The 23,587-nt window shown below is 43.3% G+C and overlaps 1 protein-coding gene across 1 annotated transcript; it reads left to right on the top strand.

The window, feature by feature from the left end:
- The first annotated feature begins 1,207 nt into the window (after nucleotides 1–1,207).
- LOC146636038 (actin-binding protein WASF3) lies at nucleotides 1,208–23,307 on the top strand. The gene is made up of 10 exons (XM_085350672.1): nucleotides 1,208–1,340; nucleotides 8,899–9,033; nucleotides 14,164–14,317; nucleotides 14,406–14,523; nucleotides 19,393–19,461; nucleotides 19,984–20,028; nucleotides 21,369–21,502; nucleotides 22,006–22,308; nucleotides 22,413–22,825; nucleotides 23,150–23,307. The coding sequence occupies exons 1-10, from the start codon at nucleotides 1,208–1,210 to the stop codon at nucleotides 23,305–23,307; spliced, it is 1,662 nt and encodes a 553-aa protein (XP_085206798.1).
- The last annotated feature ends 280 nt before the right edge of the window (nucleotides 23,308–23,587 follow it).

Here is a 23,587-nt window from a genome sequence, read left to right on the forward strand (position 1 = left end):
AGATTGAGAATTTCCTTTTAGTTCTCAGTTTATTTGATATTGACAAAAGTTAGTCAGTTTTGTCTGTTCTTCTGTAAAACAAACTAAGATTTATTTTTAGAATTAATATTTTGTTTCTAAGTGGAATTGACAATTTAGTCTGTTTCGTTTGTTCTGTTTTGAAACTTAAACGCTTTAGCGGCTGCCTTTTGTGTAGTTTGTAATATTTGCCTTTATTTATCTGAAAAAGTCTCATGTTCCTTAAGTACATGTACCCTGTTGAACTTATTATGGGAAATAAATATTTAAATAAAAACAAGCTGCTGATTATTTCACATTTTACTTGTGAGCAACGGCACATTTAAATCTTACAAATATAGTTATTTGGCTTATATCGTGATAGATATCGTTATCGCCTGAAATGAAAAAAACATATCGTGATATGAAAAAATCTCATATCGCCCAGCTCTATGATATAGCGTTACTTTCTGTTATTGTTACTTTCTGTTACTAACTGTAATAGACTTACACATTTTTTAAATTACATTGACTCCCATATATCTGGGTTTTTCCCATTTCACTCGGCACAAAGACATCTGGCTTTCTTCATCATACAGGACAGGATCTGCAGTATATGTAGCTCTTCTTCGTGACGTGCCCTGACATCCTGTCTGTTCTCTCCTCTTTCATATTCAACTCGTCTCTCCTTCTGTCACTCCGTCTTTCTCTCGTGGCTTCTCTGACCACGGTTGCTGCTCGTTAGCACCATTTAAAAACTTCTTTCTGGCTCATTGGGCTCTTGGCTCATTCCAGCAGCACTGACATTAAGCAGCGTGATGAGTGACTGTGCCCCGCGGCAGACATGACACCTCCGTTTCCATCAGCAATCACAGCTGAACATCAACCCATTTTTTTTCCTTAGCTTTCCTACTTTCTTCCTTGTCTGCCAGGACGTGGCTGTGATGTTAGCTGTGTTTCCCAAAGGGGGATTTAAATAAAGAGCAACAGCATATTGGCTGATGTTAGAAGATATTCTGCAGACTACAGGTGAGCTGTTAGCCGGCGGCTTTGGAGATGTAAACTCATTTCGAGGATGTCATGTATTTAAACATTAGTAGAAATCGAATCAATGTTTCAAGTGAAAATCGCATAACAATTTACCTCTCTCTCTCTCTCTCTCTCTCTCTCTCTCTCCTTGTCTCAATGTCTTCTTCAGGTGTAGACCAGCATGCCGTTGGTGAAGAGGAACATTGAGCCCCGGCACTTGTGCCGTGGAGCGCTGCCAGATGGGGTGACTAGTGAGCTGGAGTGCGTCACCAACACTACACTGGCAGCCATCATCAAGCAGCTGGGCAGTCTAAGTAAGTATACTGTAGTTCAGCACAAGAATATCCTGTAACATTCATGTAGTTTTCATTCCGACATTTTAGCATTAACATGCTAGCATGAGTCTTTAGCATGATCTGATATGATGCACGGTTTGGGGCTCTTTTTTTTGGAGGGGGGAGGAGCTTTTTATTTAAAAAAACTATTTTGTAACATTATTTCCTCTTTTAAAGAAAAATGCACTGCTGACACAAGCCAGGCAGTTTTTTGGGGTTGGTCAGTAAACCCTGTTCTGTAGCCTTGGTTTATCCAGCATTCACTGAATCAGCCCTACTGAAGATACTCAATACTCAAAGTTGCAGTCAGTCATTTTGTTGAGGTTATTTAACAGAAAAAAAATGTTGTACTCATAAATCTCTTGAATACAGTGGTTAAGATGGAAATCAACCGCTGCACATAAACGCATTGTGTGTAAGTGGCTAGAGAACGGCTACAGATGTAGTATGTAGTACAGATGTAGGCGGAGGAGAAGAGAACTGTACTGTGGAGGCACCATGTCTGCACCTTCAACATATGAAGGTCATACCTATGTTTTATTATATGAAGGGGTCCGCTTAAACAAAGAAGCAGAAGAAAACATAAAGGAAATATACATCACCGTTGGAATCTGGATAAAACTTCATCTTGCTCCTCACTCCAAGCCTTAGCTCTTGAATTGAAGTCATAGCTGTAACACAAAAAATATGCATAAACATGCTTATTTATTCCCAATATTGAAACAATTACTTATTGTTAGCAGGTTAGACATATCATCCTTCCACTCTCCAAACAGCTGACTACAACAAAGCTAAACAACAGCAGCTACCAGCTAATGCTATGCTAAGTTTGAGTATCCTAAAATTCATACTTTTCCTCTGATAAACAGTTTGATTACATTTTCATTTCATAAGTGTCAAAGTTAAGCAAAATTAAATCCACTTCAAAGAAAGTTTAGCTGCTGGCTAACCGGCTAACAGCGGCTAACAGCAGCTAACAGCGGCTAACAGCAGCAAAAATAGAAGCTCTGACCAACAGAGAAGTTCAGTATATCCTCAGCAACTCACCACACTGATTCATCAGCTCATTTCACAAAGTTTTGCACATATCGACAGCTGAGCTAAACAGTGAACTGGAAGCCTACACTCACTACAGATGAACGTAGAGCTGGGCGATAGAACGATAACGATATGTATCGCGATATAACTTTTACTCGATAGAGAAATTAAGCTATCGCGATAGACCTCGCCGCTCTTGTCCTCAAAAAAAAAAAAAAAAAAAAGTTCAGCCAATCCAAATTAAGTAGCGCAGAGCCGAACCAATCACAGCCGCAGCGTCACGTCGCGTGACTTGTTACGTACAGCACAAGTGCCAAGCCGCACGTGTGTTTGTTTGGGAAGCAGCCAGCGGGTAATGGAGGAAATGAGTGTGCCGACTAGAAAAATCAACCGAGCGTGACCGAAGAGAAAACAGATGATGGTTCCAATGCCGGAGAGATTGTCAAACGGAAGAGCCAAAGAAGTTCCGTAGTGTGAAGGTATTTCGGCTATTTCAAGTCTGACAAAAAACAGAGTAGCGTGCACTGTAAATTGTGCCGAAAGCAAGTCTGGAAATACAATGAACTGGTGCATGCGTCACACTGTGCGCCACGTTATTGTTTCGGTGAAATGAATTTCTACAATACTGTTAATTCTACTCTCTGCAGTGTTTAAATGCTTACATATACACACAGTTACTGTCCCTCCACACATACGACTCGGTTCTGCTTCTATGCCCCAGCTTTGTTTACTTTTTCCCACCGGGGCTTCTAGACTTCTGATTGGCCAACATTTCTGCACGGTTAGGAATCTAGCGCCACCTGCTGCTTTGGCATGTTCATAGCAGCGTTTTCCTTCATTTCTGCCTTTATGTGTGGACGGGATTATTTTTTAAAACGAAAACGGAAAATCTCCGTTTTCAAAAATACCCGTGTACGTGTGGACGTAGCCTCAGTCTCTGACTGGAAGCGCTAATTCGTCATTCGGCTTTTGTCAGACTAAAGTAACTGTTAAAACTGTTTGAAAAGCTAAGCTATACAACAAGGAGAGATTGAGAATTTCCTTTTAGTTCTCAGTTTATTTGATATTGACAAAAGTTAGTCAGTTTTGTCTGTTCTTCTGTAAAACAAACTAAGATTTATTTTTAGAATTAATATTTTGTTTCTAAGTGGAATTGACAATTTAGTCTGTTTTGTTTGTTCTATTTTGAAACTTAAACGCTTTAGCGGCTGCCTTGTGTGTAGTTTGCAATATTTGCCTTTATCTATCTGAAAAAGTCTCATGTTCCTTAAGTACATGTACCCTGTTGAACTTATTATGGGAAATAAATATTTAAATAAAAACAAGTTGCTGATTATTTCACATTTTACTTGTGAGCAACGGCACATTTAAATCTTACAAATATAGTTATTTGGCTTATATCGTGATAGATATCGTTATCGCCTGAAATGAAAAAAACATATCGTGATATGAAAAAATCTCATATCGCCCAGCTCTAGATGAACGGCAACCGCAGTTGTTTGTACAGAAGCCACCAAAGCTACGATTATTCACTTACTTACTGAAATCTAGTGGTGAGACGTTACACATTATAATTTTAAAAATTGTTTTTCACGGGCCCGTGAAAAATGAAGCGCACCCCACGATTCAGGACCTCTTAACCACCTTTAACAAAAAGTTCACGAGTTTTTTTCGTGACTGTAGTGAAGAGGACCTGTGTTGTTTACCCTCCATCGCAGTAGGTCACATGTCTGTCTCTTTTTTTTCTCCTTTTTTTTTTGTGTCCCGTTTGGATCTTTAGCCATCAAAATTGTTGTCTTAAGGCCAAGAAAGATGGCAAGCGGATTTATTTTACCAAGTGGATCATCATGGCCTTGCCATATTGGTCCATTTGATTGACCTTTATTATAATTATGAATTTATTTTATTTTCAGTTGCTACAAACGGGACAGACAAGTCACATGTCTGTCTCTAACACTCGTGAGCAATCAGAGCCCAGCATGTCTAGGCATTTACATGCAATCACACCTAAAATGAATTCAGAGCCATGCTCCTTAATGCAGACCACTTGAGATGTGTTGAGTGTGAATAAGGCCGTGCGTGCATATGCTGATTAGTTTGTGCGTCAGCAGTTGTTTGCTGATGAGCACAGTTGCCATAGTGATTGATGGATTGATGTGAAAGTAAGGTGAATCCAAGGTGATTTTTGTATTTTTTATCAGGTCTAATAACGTGCAGGTGAGCATGTTTTCAGAATTCCTTCTGAAGCATCGTATCCCGCAGTTTAGCGTCCTCTGTATTCTCTTTATTGGAATTTCTCACCCTGAACAGCTAAACACATTCTTCATTTGAAAGCAATGAAGTCATTCATAGCTGATGTGCTCTGTAGCAGACGAGGCATACTTCAATGGAAATGAATTGAGTGTGAGGGGGGAAAGGCTATTTAAATTCGATTAACAGTTAGAGGATAGATTATATTCAGCGACAGCTCACTGCAAATGAGCGAGCGCTCTGCCTCTGCTCCATCTGTGATGACGTGGGCCGAGAGATGGAGACGCAGGACGAGAGAAGAGAGCGAACGAGGTGGCGAGACGCTGAAATGAGTGTGCATGTGATTCAATTTGAAGGTGACAGTGTTATTGAGGAAGGCTGCAGTTCTGCATCTCGGTAAATGCATTTAAATATTTGTGCCGCTGTCGTCACAGACGTGCAAACGCTCTCAGACAGAGAGGCCCTGTTTAAATATTCAGTCCGACAGGTGCACAGCAGGAGGCGGCTGGTCCTGCTGAGGCAGACGCCGGGAGGAGGGAGGGGAGCAACCTCCATCTCTGAATTTCTCTTCTCGTACATTTCATGAACGCCTTCTTCACAGCCACCCTTCAACTTAGACAATTCTGACGAGGCTTCAGAGAACAGTAGATGGATCAGATGAAGGTCCAGATGTGTCTCTCAGGCCCGTGTCAGGCTTCTGCTGGATTTTTTTCTCTATCTTAAGGACATGACATTCAGATACTGTCCATGTCCTTCTTTTGTCCAGTTTCCATGAAAACACCCTGCACAGCAAGCTGAGGTTTGCCAAGTTTTCACCTATAAAGCTCTTTGGGAACCACCTTGTCTTGTCTTTCACATTTTTCATAGATTCAGCTAAAGAAATGGGAACAAATGAGGTTTTTGGGACGGGCTGCGAGTAACAAAGTGCCCAGAGATACAATTTAAAATGATCCTTTTGCTAAGTTGTCTGGTATGTGTAGACACAACACTGGTTGAGTTGTGTTGAGTTAGGTGCCTTTTTGCACTTGAATGATTCATAGGCCAGTGATAAGTGGCTTAACAAACAAACAGGACTGAATGAAGACTAGGATCATCTCATTATTTATTTATTTTTTGCAGTTCATCTTTACACAGGAAAGGACAGACAGCTGGCTACAGCTAGCATGCTATAATAGAGCCTCATTTGGACAGCACACTGCTCTCTGAACACTTCCTCCAAGTAGAAATCCAATCAACTCATACATACAGAGCTACCTTACAGTGTTACAGTAAGGCAGAGAAATGAATCGGTTAGAATACAGCAAAGTGGAGAATATCTGATCACAGGTGAGTCCGTGCACACTGTAAACTGTATGTACAGTGGTCCCTCATTTATCGCTGGAGTTACATTCTAAAAATAATATGTGAAATCTGCAAAATAGCCAACTTAATTTTTTTACAATCATTATAGATGTTTTAAGGCTATGAAACCCCTCACTACACACTAGAGATGGACCGATCCGATATTACGTATCGGTATCGGTCCGATACTGACCTAAATTACTGGATCGGATATCGGAGAGAAATAAAAAATGTAATCGATCCATTAAATATCAAAAAAGCACCTCACAAAACTTGCGACATTGCATAACTCGGCTTATAACCGTAGCACGTTGGAGCAGTGTAGTCACGTGATAGAGCGACTGTGGCGTGCGATACCTGTCAGCGGTCTGGTTGAGCATTTGGAGCCTCGCTACCAAACCGGCATTTCATCTCAGAGAAAGTGATCCCAGAGAAGTAAAGCAAGTGTGTAAGTTCATCTCTGAATGTTTGTTAAGCATTCCCGTGTTAAGCTTAACAAACGATATATGGGGCGACTGCCTCTTCTTGCTGCTACTTCAATCATGAAACTGATCAATGATCAGCTGATCGGCTTTTCTGTCGCGAGTCCGTCTCTCTTCTTTGTTTTTGGCCCACTTTGCACCAGAAAGAGAAAACCAGCGGCTGAACAACAGCAGCACGTTTAAGCTTGATACGCTGTTGTTAGAATTTATTTAATATTACTTTCTACTCAAGGATCTTTTTCTACGCAGCTGACGGCTGGTAACTGTGCAGGGGCGGATCTAGCAAAGTTTAGCCAGGGGGGCCGATAGGGCATTAACAGGGAAAAGGGGGCACAAAGACATACTTTTCTTTCTTATTCTCATTTCAAATGTCTAGCTTTTAATAAATAATTATCTGAATCTTACACCCAAAGTTTTAATTTGATGTAAAATGTACAGAAGTCCATTACTGTATATAGTAATTATCCGGTTGTTCAGTGATGACGCGACGAATCCTACTTCCGGGTCTAAAGTAGTCTGCGTTTAATATGGCTTTTGTGTTGTTAACATGTTTAATGTTATGTATTTTCTTCTATTTGATCTCAAAAAGCTCCTAAAACAGTCAGTGATCACTGTTGACCTCCCTCGTCTTTTATTACCGCTAATCATTTATTTAAGCTCAGTTTTTAAAACCTTAGGATGTAGCTACAGCCCAGCCCATGCAGCAGTATATGAATGACTAACCTCGTATTGTGGATGGATTATCTCAGTTGTTCTCCTGGCTGAAGTTTGGTCCTTTTACAGCATCCTGCCATGCGATTACATTTGTTCCTGACCACCGAGAACACTCACGGTAACTTTTATCGAGTGGAAAAAAGGTTAGCTTGTTTATATTAAGCTAACATAGCTGTGTCGCTAGCGGTCACGTAGCACATCATTATATACCAGCTAGCCCAACTTCAGTAACCCTACAAACGTCACTGCTGTTTAGTTTTCTGTCTTCATTTATGCTGGAAGTGATAACAGAGCTGTACGTTTTAATTTGTTTCCAAAACCCCGCAGTCAGGACATGCTATATTGTATTTAGATAGAAGCTAGCGAGCTAACTCCCTGCTAACTTCTAACTCCGTTAAATGTCATAAATTCCGTTTTCATGGATGCCTGGATGTTAAACTCAATTGTTACACCTGGTAGAGCAGAACGCTGATCATTTTATTAAAGATGAAAGACTTTAGACAGTTTTTCAACTCTCAGTAATGCCATAGTGATCGTTTGATATATGGACCTGCAGCGGAGTTTAGGGCCAGACACGGCTAGTGACGTCAGACTTAACGACCGGATTAAGTCTAATATACCCTAGTAAGCTATACTACTTTTTCCTTTGGGAAGGTACCATCTGTGCAGTCTGCAATTCTGTTGAAGAAAGATGTTGAATCTATTTAATTATTGTAGAAAAATAATTTATTTCTGTGCATTTTTTTCACACTGCATCAAATTAAAGTTGATTATGTCGATTAAGCATCATGAGGTGGAGCGTGAGGGGTGGTTCCCTATTTTTTTTTCTTGCTATTTTTTACATACAGGTATAACAGAATAGCTTTAGTGTTTGTTTGTTTTTTACTTGAGTTTGAACTTATACAAAATGCATTAAGATATTAAAAAACAGTTTTATTGATTAAAAAACACTATATTGGATTCATATCGGTATCGGCAGATATCCAAATTTATGATATCGGTATCGGACATAAAAAAGTGGTATGGTGCCATCTCTAGTACACACTTTATACACTTTTCTCAGACAGGCATGAACATTTTCACACTTTTCTCTCTTGTTTAAACAATCTCAAAGTTCACACCTCTGTAGAAAAATAAGGCACCCGTGGTTGCGTCAACATTGTTGTGTTTGTTGGGGAGAAAACTTTCAAATATACAGTGCAGCACTTCAGAGTCACACTGCTAGCGATCGAAGATTTATGTAAAGTTGGCAGCTGAACACATTCTGTACTGTACAGGAGACACAGCACGAGATTGATTGACAGTGGTCTACAGCCAATCAGGATGCAGAACACAAAAAAGCAAAATTGCACCCCCAAAAAATCTGCGAAACAGCAAGGGCGCGAAATGTGAACCGCATTATAGCGAGGGACCACTGTATACATGTAGACCTTCTGTTATCACACTTTCTTTTGTCCTTTTTGGACGGAAACCTGAAGTAACTCTGAACGTCTTTAATTGTGTCAGCTTGCTCTGCTTTTCCAGACAGTCTGATTCTCCCAGCTGATTTAATTCTCGCTGCATGTTTTATTCCTGCGGTGTGAGGCAGAGTTCAGCTGGCCAACATGGAAGTGTGAATGTAGCCTGTTAAATATCCCTGGATGAAAGATATTAAAGTGGCGAATCTGACTGTGTGTGTGTGTGTGTTTGTGTGTTTCTCTCCCTCTGTACAGGTCGTCATGCTGAGGACATTTTCGGGGAACTGTTTAACGAAGCCAACAGCTTCTACCTGAGGATGAGCAGCCTGCAGGAGAGGGTGGACCAGCTGGCTGTGAAAGTCACCCAGCTCGACTCCACTGTGGAGGAAGGTGTGTGTGTGAGGATGTGTGTTTTTATTCTCTTTGTGTGTGTGTTTGCAGCACTATAGATTATTAATTGTGCTGTTAGAGAGCACTGACTGTTTCTATGAGTGTACACGTGTTTATGTGAACTGCTATTAGGACTAGCGTGGGTGTGTGTTTGTGTGTGCAGCATTTTAATGGCTGTGCTGATGATTTATTGATGAGGGGTCTCTAGGCTCTTATATTATGCCCTGTGTGGGTGTTTGAGTGTGCGTTTGAGGTCCTGTGAGTGAGTGAAGGTGTGGCTGAGTCTCACCTCAGAGTAGCCGTTAGGACTCGACTTTTGGAGCTCGAGTTAATCCTCGGCTCAGGGTTGGTCGGGATAAACCGAGGTATCTGTGAGTCCTCGCAAAGGTAGAAGGCCATCTGCTTGGTGCGTGTCAACAAGCTGTTTCGCTTTCTTTGTGTCTGTCCGCCTCATGTTTGTGTTGGAGTAAACACTCTGAGATAAACGCATCTCTGCAAAGCTTTTAACCTGTGTGTGTGTGTGTGCGTGTGCGTGTGTGTGTGTGTGTGTGTGTGTGTCCCCGGCACTATGGATTATTAATTGTGTTGTTAGAGAGCACCGACTATTTCTATGAGTGTACAAGTGTTTATGTGAGCTGCTGTTATGACTAATATGTGTGTTTGCTGTTTGCACAGTGTGAGTCAGGATCTTTATCTCCATCATTAAGCTTCAGTCTGTCTCTGAAGGTCAATTCTCTTAATGCAGTAATTGATAGGCCTACACACACACACACACACACACACACACACACACACACACACACACACACACACACACGGAGTTCTGTGTGTATGTTCTTTTTTTAAAATCTTTGATCTCTCTCAGACGTTTATTTATCCTCCTGTGCCTCTAACCTTTTTTGTCTCATCTTTTCTTCCTCCATCCTCTCATGTCGGCCTCTCTGTTCCTTTTGATTTGGCTCAATTTTCTCTCCTTTTATCCTTTTCCTGCCTTTCCTGTTCTCTCCTCCTCGTCACTCTCTGAGAAGCCCTCATCCCCCTTTCTTTTCTTCTGTTTTCCTTGTTTTCTTTCCCCACTGTGTCTCCCCGCTATCCTAGACTCCTGTTCTTCCCCTAATGCCCTCTCCTCTCCTCTGGTTCCAATTTCCTGTTTCTTTGTTTCTCTTCCTCCTCCCCTCAGTCTTTCCCCACCTTACTCCTCCCTTTTCCTCTTTCTCCTCTTCCTCCCGTTTGTCTGGATATATATTTTTCGTCTGTAGCTCTGTGCGTCTCTCTCTGTCTGTGCTGATACTGCCGAGTCATTCTGCAGCACGCCGGCCTCAGACAGCGTCAGAGAGAGCAGCACAGACGAGGATAAAAAGGAAAAGCTCAGCAGTCTTCTGTCTTATCCTTCCCTCCCCTTATCTCGCCTCCTCCTCCTCCTGCTCGCCTCCTCACACTTTTCCACCCTCTCTCTCTCGTCTCTTTCTGTCTCTTTTTACCTCTTCCTCCTCCTCTTCCTCCTCCACACAAACCATTTCTCAGTCCTTTAATTCCTTCGTTTCCTTTTCCACACATTCACTCAAATTTGTTTTCTGTCTCATCATGTCCCACTACTCATTTTTCCACCTCCTTTCTGATTCCTCGCTTCCTCTTCTTCATTGCTTCTTTTGTGCACCACCCTTTTTTCTTCCGTACATGAAGAAAGGAAAGGAGGAGAGAAGAGATGGAAGGAGGAAGGAAAGAAGGATTGCGAGAAGGAAGTGAGGAAGAAATGAAAGCAAAGAGAAAGCAAAGAAAGATGATCTAAGGTCAAAAAGGAATGAAGGGAGGTAGGAAATAAGGAAGGATGGAAGAAAAGAGAAAAAAGGGGGAAGGAGCCTACAGGAAGCAGCACGTCCCTCCAGACAGTAAAGTGATTATAAATTGTTCACATAAATCCAAATAACTCTAAATTCAGAGGTTAGGTCAGTGCAGAGTTCCTTAATCAGTGTGTGCATTACACGAATGTGGTTATTAATGGTGTTTAACACAGTTTATGCATGTGTATGTGCAGAGAGGGAGGTGAGTGTTAAAAAGGGCCGGAGAGGAGAAAGAGGAGAAGGAGAAGAAGAGCAGAGAGAGCGAGGTCTCTTTGAAGATGTGTCTGAATGAAAGTTGCATTAGCTGCGAGTTTTGTGGATTATTCATTTGGCCGTAGGGAAGGAAGCTTAGGGAGGAATGATCAAACAGACAGGAGTGTGCTCTGACTGCACACACACACAGATCAAACGGCCAGTCGCCCTTTGGTGTCTGCAGGCGGATTTTTAAGCTAACCATAGATTTTTCAGTAATAAAATGTGTCCATACAAACACAGACATGCTGCGTCAGTGCACAGAGCTAATGACAGGAGCGTGTGTGACACTGACGTGGTTTAAACTGATCGTATAGGACACTGATCACGCCCTGATCGTCTCTGTGTGTGTGTGTGTGTGTGTGTGTGTGTGTGTGTGTGTGTGTGTGTTTAGCCATCTGCTAGATCTTGGATAGCACTGCAGCGGTGATAAATCTCTCACAGGATTGACACACATACGTGTCACGTTCTGACACTTAACACACCGCCCAGCCTCCTGTTGTTGTGCAGCCACAGTTTGCATGCGTGTGTGTGTGTGCGATGCTTGTTAAGCTGATGCAACAAGCTCCAAGTCTAATCTGACCCTGCTGTCCTATTATTTGTGCATGCGTATGTATGCGTTCGAGTTCAAACACCGTTTAAGCTGTATGTTCTGTATCAGTCGATATGCACACGATGTGCGTGTATTTGATCCGTTTATCCGTTTTACTTCTAAAATGATCGTCTATAGGTTGCAGAATCGTAGCAAACAAATACACACATATCCAAACGGTGTCTGTTTAGAGAAGCATCTGCTGATAAGTATGTACTCCAGGAATTACTTGACAATGAAGTGTTCTAATTAGACGTCTTTGCCTCGTAGCATTTCATCCCCTGCCTCTCTCAGCAGTTTCCTACATTTACCACGCCGCTTTTCAACGACCGATAAACCCATAAATCTCAACAAGGTCAGAGCTGCGTGTGTAAAGTTACCATTGAGGGTCAATAGCTGCTCTGAGTGTGTTATGGCTCCTGCTTGAGCAGCATGTGCCGTTTTATTTGTCGACGGAAAGGTCGAAACGATGAGGTTAAAGTGAAGTGCAACAGTTTGTATACTGACGGGGTTTTGGCGGCACCCTGCTGGGCTGGTGGGCGGGTGGACACCCAAGTTTGTGATTGCGGTAACTTAAGAACGAGACGACTTGCTAACATTCTGGGACGAGTTCAAATCCTGGCGAGCTTGACCTCACAATCAGAGGTCAACTGCTAGGATTTTCACATTTATACTACATGTGCATCTACCAAGAGGCTGATGGCTAGTATTATTATTAATATTAGTATTATTATTTTCTTTGATTAGTTGCTAACCCCTTATTTCCTGCGTATGTTTTAAGGCAAGAGAAACAAAATACAGATTCTTCATCCATCCATTCTCTTCCACTTATCAGAGTTATAAATTAGTCAAACAAATACAGGAAATTCGTCCAAATTCGGTGTGAATGGCCAGAGTTGTCCCAGCAGCCTGCTGATGTGTTTTGGAAAAAATTTGCGGACTTTGAAATTTTCTTTTTATAAATTCTACGGCTTTTCCTGCTGACAAAGACCTCCCCCACAGCCATTTAGTTAAGTAATTGAAGATAAATTATGTGAATTTCAGGAGCGGGACCACGCCTCCAAACACGCCTCTTCCGGGTCTTGTCCATATATGACCCCCCCAGTTCTACAAGCTGTTTGTTCTCATTTTCGTGCCCCACCCTAGTTCCCCCTTTTTTCAGTTCTTTCACTTCTTCACTTCTCATTAGTACATGAGCCCAGGAGCCGACACCAGTCCCAAACCTAAAATGAGGACATGGGCAAAGTTCCTGTTTTTTTACTATTAAAGAAAATCTTTCTGTAATTTTACACATTTGTCATGTAGAAAAACTGAGACGTGTTGTTGAAATTTGTCTTATCTTGTATTAAGACATCTCAGGGTTTAAATGTGTTGTTAAACTTCTTTACACTGACAAAAAGGGGGATTTCACTATCATATCATATTTAATACCCCCAGTTTCTCAGACTTGAACATCATCATTGTGATTTTTTTTTTACATAAATAAATTGCACAAAACATTTTAAGCAATAAACTGAAAAATAAAATACTGAATGTAGCAAATACGATACAAACTAAAACTCGTGTATGCAAATTAATATTTAATTTATTTTTTTATTTTATTGTCATTTTCAAAAATTTGAATTTTCTAGCAGTTGTTTCATGATTCAGGTTTTAAAGGTTTAAAATATGAAACACAAATCTCACGTGTCCGGTGTTTAAAGGACTCCTGGAATAAGCAGAGCCCCATGGTGGCTGGTAGAAAAACATATTGGCCAATCAGAAGCTGCACACGCATTGAGAACGGCAGATGTTTGCATATTTATAGAGTCTAGACTTCATAAAAAAGCAGATCATCTTTATTTAATGAAGAACTCCAGCAGACGCACGCTGTCATTCAGCCCAGAGCATGTGACGTGTGATGTAATGGTGTAGTGGGTATGATAAATGGGAAGTGATTAGATGCATTTTATCTGTGAGCAGTGACACAAGATTGATTAACTCCACTGTAGGAAGCTAAAAAAAAAGAGGAAAATTATTATTTTCTGATGATTATCTGTTTTTATTTTTCACTCGGATTGTCCGTAATTGTCCTTAAACTAGATTTTAAAAAGTTTATTTTCCAGGTTGATGTTTTCTTTGGTCACTCCATCAGACTGAAGCTTGAATTAATTGGCATTAAAAATCTGCTAAACTTGTGCAAATTTTTTCTAAGAGCCCTAACAAGAGATTAGGCTCTTTTTCTCTTAATGCCACAAATCCTGGCTTTGATTCATGCGTTAAAAAAAAATCGAGGGTAGAGGAGAGTGATGCATATGAAGGAATTAGTGGCTGAAACCGGCTGTTTTGGGGGATTATGATGTCAAACACCAGTGTTTGTGACTCTGCCGGCTTAATCGCCGTGTTGTTGTTTTTCATTCTGTTTGCTTATCATAATTTAATGCTGTCCTCCTTCTCTGTTTCCAGTTTCTCTGCAGGACATCAACATGAGAAAGGCCTTTAAGAGCAGTACCATTCAGGACCAGCAGGTGGTGTCGAGGACCTCTGTGCCCAACCCTGTGGTGGAGATGTACCACCGCTGCGACAAACCTCCACCACTTAATATTCTCACCCCCTATAGGTCAGTCTTTTAGCCTCTCTGCCAGTATTGATAATTTACCAAGCTCCGCTGTTTTTTTTTTCTTAGTTTCACTTCCTCCTCCTCGCAGGGATGACAAGAAGGACGCCCTGAAGTTTTACACCGACCCCTCCTACTTCTTCAACCTGTGGAAGGAAAAGATGCTGCAGGCCACTGAGGACAAGCGCAAAGAGAAGAGACGGCAGAAGGTACGATGTGTGCGCCGAACGAGTGTTTGTGAGCGTGCGCTGTATGTTTGGGTGTACGTCACCGTGGTCTGGAAACGGTTAAAGAAATTCATCTTCTGCTTTATTTTGCGAATTTTTATTTTCCTGCCCGGTGGTGCCATCTATGCTGTTATTTCAGTTTCATGTACTCTCCATTTAGCTTTGCTTGGTTGTTTAATCGGCTATCGATGCAGCAGCAGCTGAGCAGGCCGGTTATCCAGAGACAACAACGTGATCGAGGGAGAACTTATACGAACGTTGTATTTGGCTGTAGTTACATACAGTGTAAAACTCTTGAGACACCACTCATTGCTTTATATTTTTCTTCCAAGCAGCCAGACCTTTAAGTGCTCTTGAGTAATAGTTCTCCAGGCTTTCTGAAGGTCTTTCAGAGTTCTTCTTTGGACATTGTCTGCTTTTTCACTCATTTTCAGTCCAGTCGTGGAACCTGACCATTTTTAGAGGATTTTGTTTGTTAGACCAGCGGTCTCCAACCTTTTTTGCGCCACGGACCGGTTTATGCCCGACAATATTTTCACGGACCGGCCTTTAAGGTGTCGCGGATAAATACAACAAAATAAAACTAGTACCGGTACCGAAAAAAATAAGATTTATTCATAACACACGTGAAAAGACCCAGGAAAACCAAGTTAACGGTACAAACGATAACAAAATAACACTGAAAACCGATAAAAACCCTGAAAACCATACATTTCACACCTGAGCCTCAACTCTCGCGGCCCGGTACCAAATGACTCACGGACCGGTACCGGTCCGAGGCCCAGGGGTTGGGGACCGCTGTGCTAGACCACTGAACCCTGACCTATGAATCATTCAAGAACAGAAAAGGCACCTAACTCAAAAAGTGTTTTAGCATTAATCAGCAAGACCGTGGCTAATAGCTGTTTCACCTCGTCCTCTCATATTGTGTGCAGTGTGTCCCTTAAAAAGTTTGAGGAAACTTGACAAGTGGAAAGAAGAAGAAGAAGTGGCGAGTCTAAAAATATATATCTATAGCAGATGAACCGCATCTGAAGCTGTGTCCCAAAACCTAGGCCACGTCCTTCGGAGGACCCGGCCTTCGCGGTCTACGTGGGCCGGGTCCTTTGAAGACCGAGAAGGCTGGAAGTGCGAGGCTGTGAAATGGGACGGTCCAGCCTTCAAATCTGCGTCACCGCTGTCTCGGTGGAGTCCAGTAAACTCAGCTCTCTGCTCCTTGCTATCTAAAATATAACAGGACACGACCGTCTCACACTTCTGTTTAATCAGTTTTCTGTTTGATGTTTATTCAGCTGTATGAAAACCACCCGAGGGATTAATCAACTTTTATTTAATTTAATCTAATAACTTTAATCTCAACCAAAACGATTTACTCCCCAACAAGTAAAACACTGAAAAAGCTAAACAATAACGTTTTTAAGTTATCTGAGTGACTTATATATCATGTTTAACCTGAGTAGTGAAAGACGGCGGGGGTCTGAAAGCGATGAAGCCGGGAGTCCGCTGTTCTCACCGGCTCGAGTGACATTGAACCCCCAGCTAGCTATCGAGCTGGTGGGTAACGGACGTCTCCGAAAACATCGGAGCGCTTTTGCAAATATGCGATGTCTTGATAAACCGAGCAGATATTTGAAGTTTACACAGCTACTTTCTTGCCTAAAATATGTTAAAAGTTTATTTTGTGACCCAGAAAGATTAATAACAGTAATATTAAAAACTTAGTAGCGGCCGCCATTGTTTGGAAACTGGAATTGGCTGGGCCGCGCTATGAATTCTGGGATATGGTGGGCCACGAAGGACACACCCGGCCCATTCTTCAAATCTGGGGAAAAGGAGGACGTATTTGTCGGCCGGATTCGGAGGAGTCTACGAATTTGGACAGTCTTCATCGTGTCGCTGTGACGTAATCGGTCTACAAATGTGGCCTCAGGAGGAGGCCACATTTGTAGCCTCCTCCGTAGGCGTTTCTGCTTGAAAGTCATGTCTTTTAGAGCCAGGGAAAAAATCCAGCGAAGACCTGACACGGCCCTGAGAGATACAGTGGGGCAAAAAAGTATTTAGTCAGCCACCGATTGTGCAAGTTCCCCCACCTAAAATGATGACAGAGGTCAGTAATTTGCACCAGAGGTACACTTCAACTGTGAGAGACAGAATGTGAAAAAAAAATCCATGAATTCACATGGTAGGATTTGTAAAGAATTTATTCGTAAATCAGGGTGGCAAATAAGTATTTGGTCAATAACAAAAATACAACTCAATACTTTGTAACATAACCTTTGTTGGCAATAACAGAGGTCAAACGTTTACTATAGGTCTTTACCAGGTTTGCACACACAGTAGCTGGTATTTTGGCCCATTCCTCCATGCAGATCTTCTCTCGAGAGCAGTGATGTTTTGGGGCTGTCGCCGAGCAACACGGACTTTCAACTCCCGCCACAGATTTTCTATGGGGTTGAGGTCTGGAGACTGGCTAGGCCACTCCAGGACTTTCAAATGCTTCTTACGGAGCCACTCCTTTGTTGCCCGGGCGGTGTGTTTTGGATCATTGTCATGTTGGAAGACCCAGCCTCGTTTCATCTTCAAAGTTCTCACTGATGGAAGGAGGTTTTGACTCAAAATCTCACGATACATGGCCCCATTCATTCTGTCCTTAACACGGATCAGTCGTCCTGTCCCCTTGGCAGAAAAACAGCCCCATAGCATGATGTTTCCACCCCCATGCTTCACAGTAGGTATGGTGTTCTTGGGATGCAACTCAGTATTCTTCTTCCTCCAAACACGACGAGTTGAGTTTATACCAAAAAGTTCTACTTTGGTTTCATCTGACCACCTGACATTCTCCCAATCCTCTGCTGTATCATCCATGTGCTCTCTGGCAAACTTCAGACGGGCCTGGACATGCACTGGCTTCAGCAGCGGAACACGTCTGGCACTGCGGGATTTGATTCCCTGCCGTTGTAGTGTGTTACTGATGGTGACCTTTGTTACTTTGGTCCCAGCTCTCTGCAGGTCATTCACCAGGTCCCCCCGTGTGGTTCTGGGATCTTTGCTCACCATTCTCATGATCATTTTGACCCCACGGGATGAGATCTTGCGTGGAGCCCCAGATCGAGGGAGATTATCAGTGGTCTTGTATGTCTTCTATTTTCTGATGATTGCTCCCACAGTTGATTTTTTTCACACCAAGCTGCTTGCCTATTGTAGATTCACTCTTCCTAGTCTGGTGCAGGTCTACAATACTTTTCCTGGTGTCCTTCGAAAGCTCTTTGGTCTTGGCCATGGCGGAGTTTGGAGTCTGACTGTTTGCGGCTGTGGACAGGTGTCTTTTATACAGATGATGAGTTCAAACAGGTGCCATTCATACAGGTAACGAGTGGGGACAGAAAAGCTTCTTACAGAAGACGTTACAGGTCTGTGAGAGCCAGAGATTTTCCATGTTTGAGGTGACCAAATACTTATTTTCCACCCCAATTTACGGATAAATTCTTTACAAATCCTACCATGTGGATTCATGGATTTTTTTTTCACATTCTGTCTCTCACAGTTGAAGTGTACCTCTGGTGCAAATTACTGACCTCTGTCATCATTTTAAGTGGGGGAACTTGCACAATCGGTGGCTGACTAAATACTTTTTTGCCCCACTGTACATCTGGGCCTTCAACTCATATACTGTTCACTGAAGCCTCATCAGAAATGGTCTCAGTGGAAGGGTGGCTGTGTGTGGGCTGAGGTATGCCAGATTACACAAGAACTGGACCCAAAATCAGTGACAACAGATCTGATGGAGTGATGAATCTGAATTTGAAAGTTTTGATTCAAATCCTGGAGGCTCTGTTGTGGTTTAGAGCTGCAGTGTTTTTGGAGATCTTGTCAAAATCGATGGAATTATGAATGCAAAAAAGTACCATAAGGTCCAATACCATCCAGCAAACATCTGATTGGATAGAAAAACACACAGTGGAACAATATCAGTTATGGATTGGCCTCCCCAGGGCCCGGACATCAATTTTATTAAAGCAGTTTGGGATCATCTAAATTCAGAAACATCCAAAGACGAGCTTTAAATGTCCTTGAAGAAGCCCGCAGAACTATTCCCGAAGACTGCTTAAAGAAATTGCAAGAACGCTTCCATAAGAGAGTTCTGACTGTGCTGAAGAATAAGAATATTTGCCATTTTCCTACAAAAATGTAAAGAAACCAGAGGTGACTCAAGTCTTTAGCACACTACTGTACGCTCACTTCCTGCTGGATTTAACTGAACTGTGTCCTGCTGTTTTAAAGTAGTGCATTCAGTTTGCAGGTCTGTGCGCTGGTCTACGTGAACACCAATAACCTGGAGCACTGAAAGGAGCTCCAGCACACCACCATTGCTCTCGTTTATTAATCCATTCAAACTAATAGGAACTGAGCTACGAGTATTTCAGAGCTGAGCTTCGGTGGTGTTCCCCTTCACACTTCCTTTGGCGCTCTCTTCCTTTGTTGGTGATTGTAACCGCTCAACAGCTGCTGCTGCATGTGTTTGCTGCAGTTCGGTCAATATTTCTGTTGAATTTAATGCTGCTCACATTTTTCTGTTCCCTCCCTTCGACCTGGAAACCATGCAGAACCTCCCCCCCCCCCTCCCACCTCCGAAACAACGCAGCTTCAGCTGTTACTCAACAGGTCTGAGAGCCCGAGCGAGCTGCAGGAGGATGGCTCCTCCACCTCTATCCTTTCCTCCCACAGCTCCTCCTCCTTCGTTTCTCTCTATCTTTAGTTTCCTGGCCTTTGAAGACACCCCCCACCCCCTCCTCCTCCGCCTCCTCTGCTCAGTCTAACGCACCAGCTTGTCTTTCTCCCATGTTTCCATAGGGCTGTCCGGCCCACCCTGACAGGCCCCACTCCAGACAGGCCCAACCCAGGAGCCCCCTGTCCATCTCTGTAAGACAACCCCGACCCCTAACCTAACCTGCCCCCGTTCTGCCCCCCCACTTCCTCCCCACACATCCCACTAGCACACATTACAGACTCACCTATCAAAGCAGACATGTCCTAACACCATTGAGACACGCTGATACACATGAAAGTACTAAGTAAATGCCAGCACACACACACACACACTCCCTCCTGTTTGTCTGTGTGTGTGTTTAATGTCACCTCAGCTTAACACCTCACCGTCTTGCTAACCCTCCGTGTTTGGTTTGGTTGCTGTCCTGTGCTCCCACAAGTTTTGGCTCTGTCATCTGTACCGGTGTTTTTGGTGTTGTCGAATAGTGACTGGGTGGTGCTTACACTGTGTGTGTGTGTGTGTGTTGGGGGCTGGGTCAGTGTGAATTTACCCCGTGGTGAAGGAGCTTGTGATGGGGTTGAGCTTTTTTATATTTCCCTTTACACAGTAAATAAATAAATAGCCAACAGCTGAGTTTCCCTCTGCTCCTCTGTGTGTCTGTGTGTCACTCGTAGGAGCAGCAGAGGCAGGTTGAAGACCCGAGCAGAGAAGTGAAGAAGGTCAGTAATCACTTACTAAGTTTATTATTAATGGTCATTTAATTAGAGTTATCAACGTTCCTCTGAAACAAGAGTAAAGCAAGCGGTTAAATCCTCTATACAATCATTTAATGAACAGTTTTTAACAGAGTATAAAGCAGATCATAGTTTTGACAGGTGAAGTGAACAACACTGATTATCTCTCCATCGTTGCAGCTCTTAGTGGGCGGGATATATTAGAGAGAAGATGAACAGTTTATCCTCAAAGTTGATGAGTAAGAAGCAGGAAAAATGGGCAAGCATAAGGACTAGAGTGAGTTTACCAAAGGCCAAGTTGTGACGGCGAGACAACCGGATCAGAGCATCTCCAAACCGCAGATGCTGTGGGTTGTTCCTGGCCTGCAGTGGTCAGTGACAGGGTCATGAACGTCCAAGGCTCACTGATGATTGGGGAGCTAAGGCTGGCCCGTGTGGTCCGATCCAACAGACGAGTTACTGTAGCTCAAACTGCTGAAAAACGTTAATGCTGCTTCTGATAGGAAGCTGTCAGAATACACGGTGTTATCAGTTTGTAGATCAAAGGGGTCAAGTTAGCAGTCACGCTTAATCTGTTTGTAATAATCAGCTGGTTTGGAGGCAGGTTTTCTATGTGCTTTTTTTGGAACTGAGTAAACACTTGCACATTTCAAAGCACGTTACTGTCCTTAAACATCAGTCTTTTCTTACATATCTCCTCCTCCTTAGACCCCAAATGACTCCGGGCTCCCCGACGTTTGTGGGAATATTGTGTTTCTTTCAGTTTAGCTTTGATTTCCATCGTTGACACCCATGAAAAATCGCTTTAATTCAAATTTACTGGCTTACTAAGAGTAATCTGACCTTCCTCCTTCATTTACACTGATTCTGCACTTTAGCAGATGTATTATCTGAGCTGGTCTTATACAGTCATCCTAACTGCATCAGTAACATCAAGAACTGATGAAGAAGAAAATAAATCACAAAGCTGCTTAGAGCCAAAGAAAAGTGAATTTGCTGGTAAAATACTTAATAAAAGTGGAATAAAAAGAGCAGAGACCACATTGTTAGTGTGGAGAGCTCTTAATCATTTTAAAAGGCATCTCTAGTAAATGCTGCTACTGGAGTAGAGGCAGTAAAAATCTATTTTCTATTAGTAGGGTGCAATACAGGTACAGCTGTTCTAATGCTCCGCTCTAAAGGTAGTGACTGTGAAAGGATTGCAGGAGAAAGATGTAATACAGCAGCTTAATCTTTCTAAACTCCATTACTATAATTATATACATATATAATTTTACCTGTAACTGCAGTGTAACGTGTCTGTTTCTCCCGGTTTAACCTTGAAGGTGCGTAAAGCTCGTAACCGACGCCAGGAGTGGAACGTCCTGGCCTACGACAAAGAGTTCAGACCAGACGCCAGGCTCGCCCCCTCCCCTTACCACGGCATGTCCTCTGAAGGCTCACTGTCCCCAGATAGCAGGTAAACACACGTGTGCACACACACATACATTAGCTACAAGTGAGGTTTGTCTCTGAGGTCCTGTTTCCTGTCCTAGTTTATGTGTACAGTCAGTGTTTGAGGATGGGCATTGGATGAGTGTTTCTCTCATCCTTTAAAGCCTATAAATACTATTCATATACTATAAATAGTACACAGTAAGCTGGCGTTGTTACACAGCCACTATAAGTGTCACATAATTTAAGCACATACCTGCTTAATACAGAGATTTAAGAAGTGCCAGCTTACTGTGTCGTTTACAGCTCTGTGCTGCCCTCTTCTGGCAAATGTAGTGCAGAGCACCTGGATTGCGTCACAGCAGGTTGGAGGAAACGATGAGGTTGACTTTCATTAGGGACTGAAGTCACTGCTGTGGCAGAGCAGGAAATAATACAAGGAATAGAAAATCTAACATTTCTGTTATTATCATGATTCACTGCTCCTTCCTACCTGCCCTCTAATTTTCAATTACAACTCTCCAACAGATCAATGGCGTCCGACTCCTACCCAGCCAGCCCCAACCACCCCTCCACCCAGGCCTCCAGCACTGCCCACCCCGCCGACCACCACACCAGGGATCACCTCAGTGCCGCGGCCCAGACGCAGTCACTGGATCGGGGCCTGAGGCCGGCCAACCAGCCCCCGGGAGCGGGCGGTGCTGCGGCAACAGGTCGGCACGTGGCCTCCCTGGGCCGAACCCCCTCGGGACACGGCGTCCAGGCCGGAGGAGATCCGACAGTCAACGGGCCGAGGCAGCAGTCGGTTAAGGACTACCGCGCCGCACACGGGTTTGTTTTCTGCGTGTTATTGCTTGATCTGTTTTACGGCTTTGTTTGCGTTTAGTTTGTTTCTACTCATTAAAAATCTTTAATTTACTTCTTTCCATCACCAGAGGGCAGCCCTCCACCATCCCCGAGTACTACATCCCGCCGGCCCCTCCCCCACCCCCACTAACCATCCCTTCTGCCCAGACCGCCTTCGACTCCACCAACGCCCCGCCCTCCGCCACCTCCGCTGTCCCCCCGACCTCTTCCGCCCTCTCCCGTCCCTACTCACCCTCTCCTCCTCCTCCCCCAGCCAACTACGTGCCCTCCCCCTCCCACCCGCCTTCAGGCGCACCCCCGGCCGCCCCTCCTCCTCCTCCTCCGGGAGCCCCCTTGGGCCACCAGGCCCACCCGTCACCCCCGCACGCCGCTATCGGTCAGTCAGCTGTGGACGCGGCACCCTCGACGAGGAAGTCCACCATGCTGGGGATGATCCCCATGAGCGACGCCCGCTCCGACCTGTTGGCGGCCATACGTAGAGGTGAGTGCGTCTGTATGAGGAAGGGACGCACAGGGTCTTTATTATTAGCCCCCACATAGAGCAGGGAAGTTAACACAGCTACGTTTCATTTTGGTTGCTTACAAACAAATTTATTTCATAAAAACTACCAGGATGGATGAGTTTGAATAACTGAAAAATGCCTTTGCATCCAAAATAGTTTGATTTTGGTGGAACAAACACATAAAGAAATTTTAAATGTTTTAAAGATTTTACACTATAAAAAAAACCCCAAGAATTTACTTAAATTTCTTAATAGAAATTATCTTTTTTTTGTTAACTCCGCCCTTCCTCTGCTCCCTCCAGGTATCCAGCTGAGGAAGGTGCAGGAGCAGAGGGAGCAGGAGGCAAAGAGGGAGCCCGTTGGTAACGACGTGGCCACAATCCTGTCGCGTCGTATCGCAGTGGAGTACAGCGAGTCCGACGACGACTCCGAGCTCGACGAGAACGAATGGTCCGACTAAAAGAAGAAAAAACAATAGAGAGATGAAGCGGGGAGAGTTAAAGGGGGAGAAATGTGACGCTAAGTTGAAACTTAAGGGGTTTGGTTAGTTTTAATGTTCATCATCAACTAAAAAAGTCTGATTAAAAAAGAATATCAGTCATACATTTCTCACACACCTGTTTGTGAACTTAAACCAGAGAGGTTTTTGTGTCCAGCCACCCAGGGCGTATGGCACAGTAACCACACACACTGTTTCAGCCCCACATCTGCTTATTTTTAACCTTTAACAACACTCAGTA

The sequence above is a fragment of the Diplotaxodon limnothrissa genome, linkage group LG3, assembly GCF_057381915.1.
Source record: "Diplotaxodon limnothrissa isolate DT_005_m linkage group LG3, D_limnothrissa_male_GT1.1, whole genome shotgun sequence".
Classification (NCBI taxonomy): Eukaryota; Metazoa; Chordata; class Actinopteri; order Cichliformes; family Cichlidae; genus Diplotaxodon; species Diplotaxodon limnothrissa.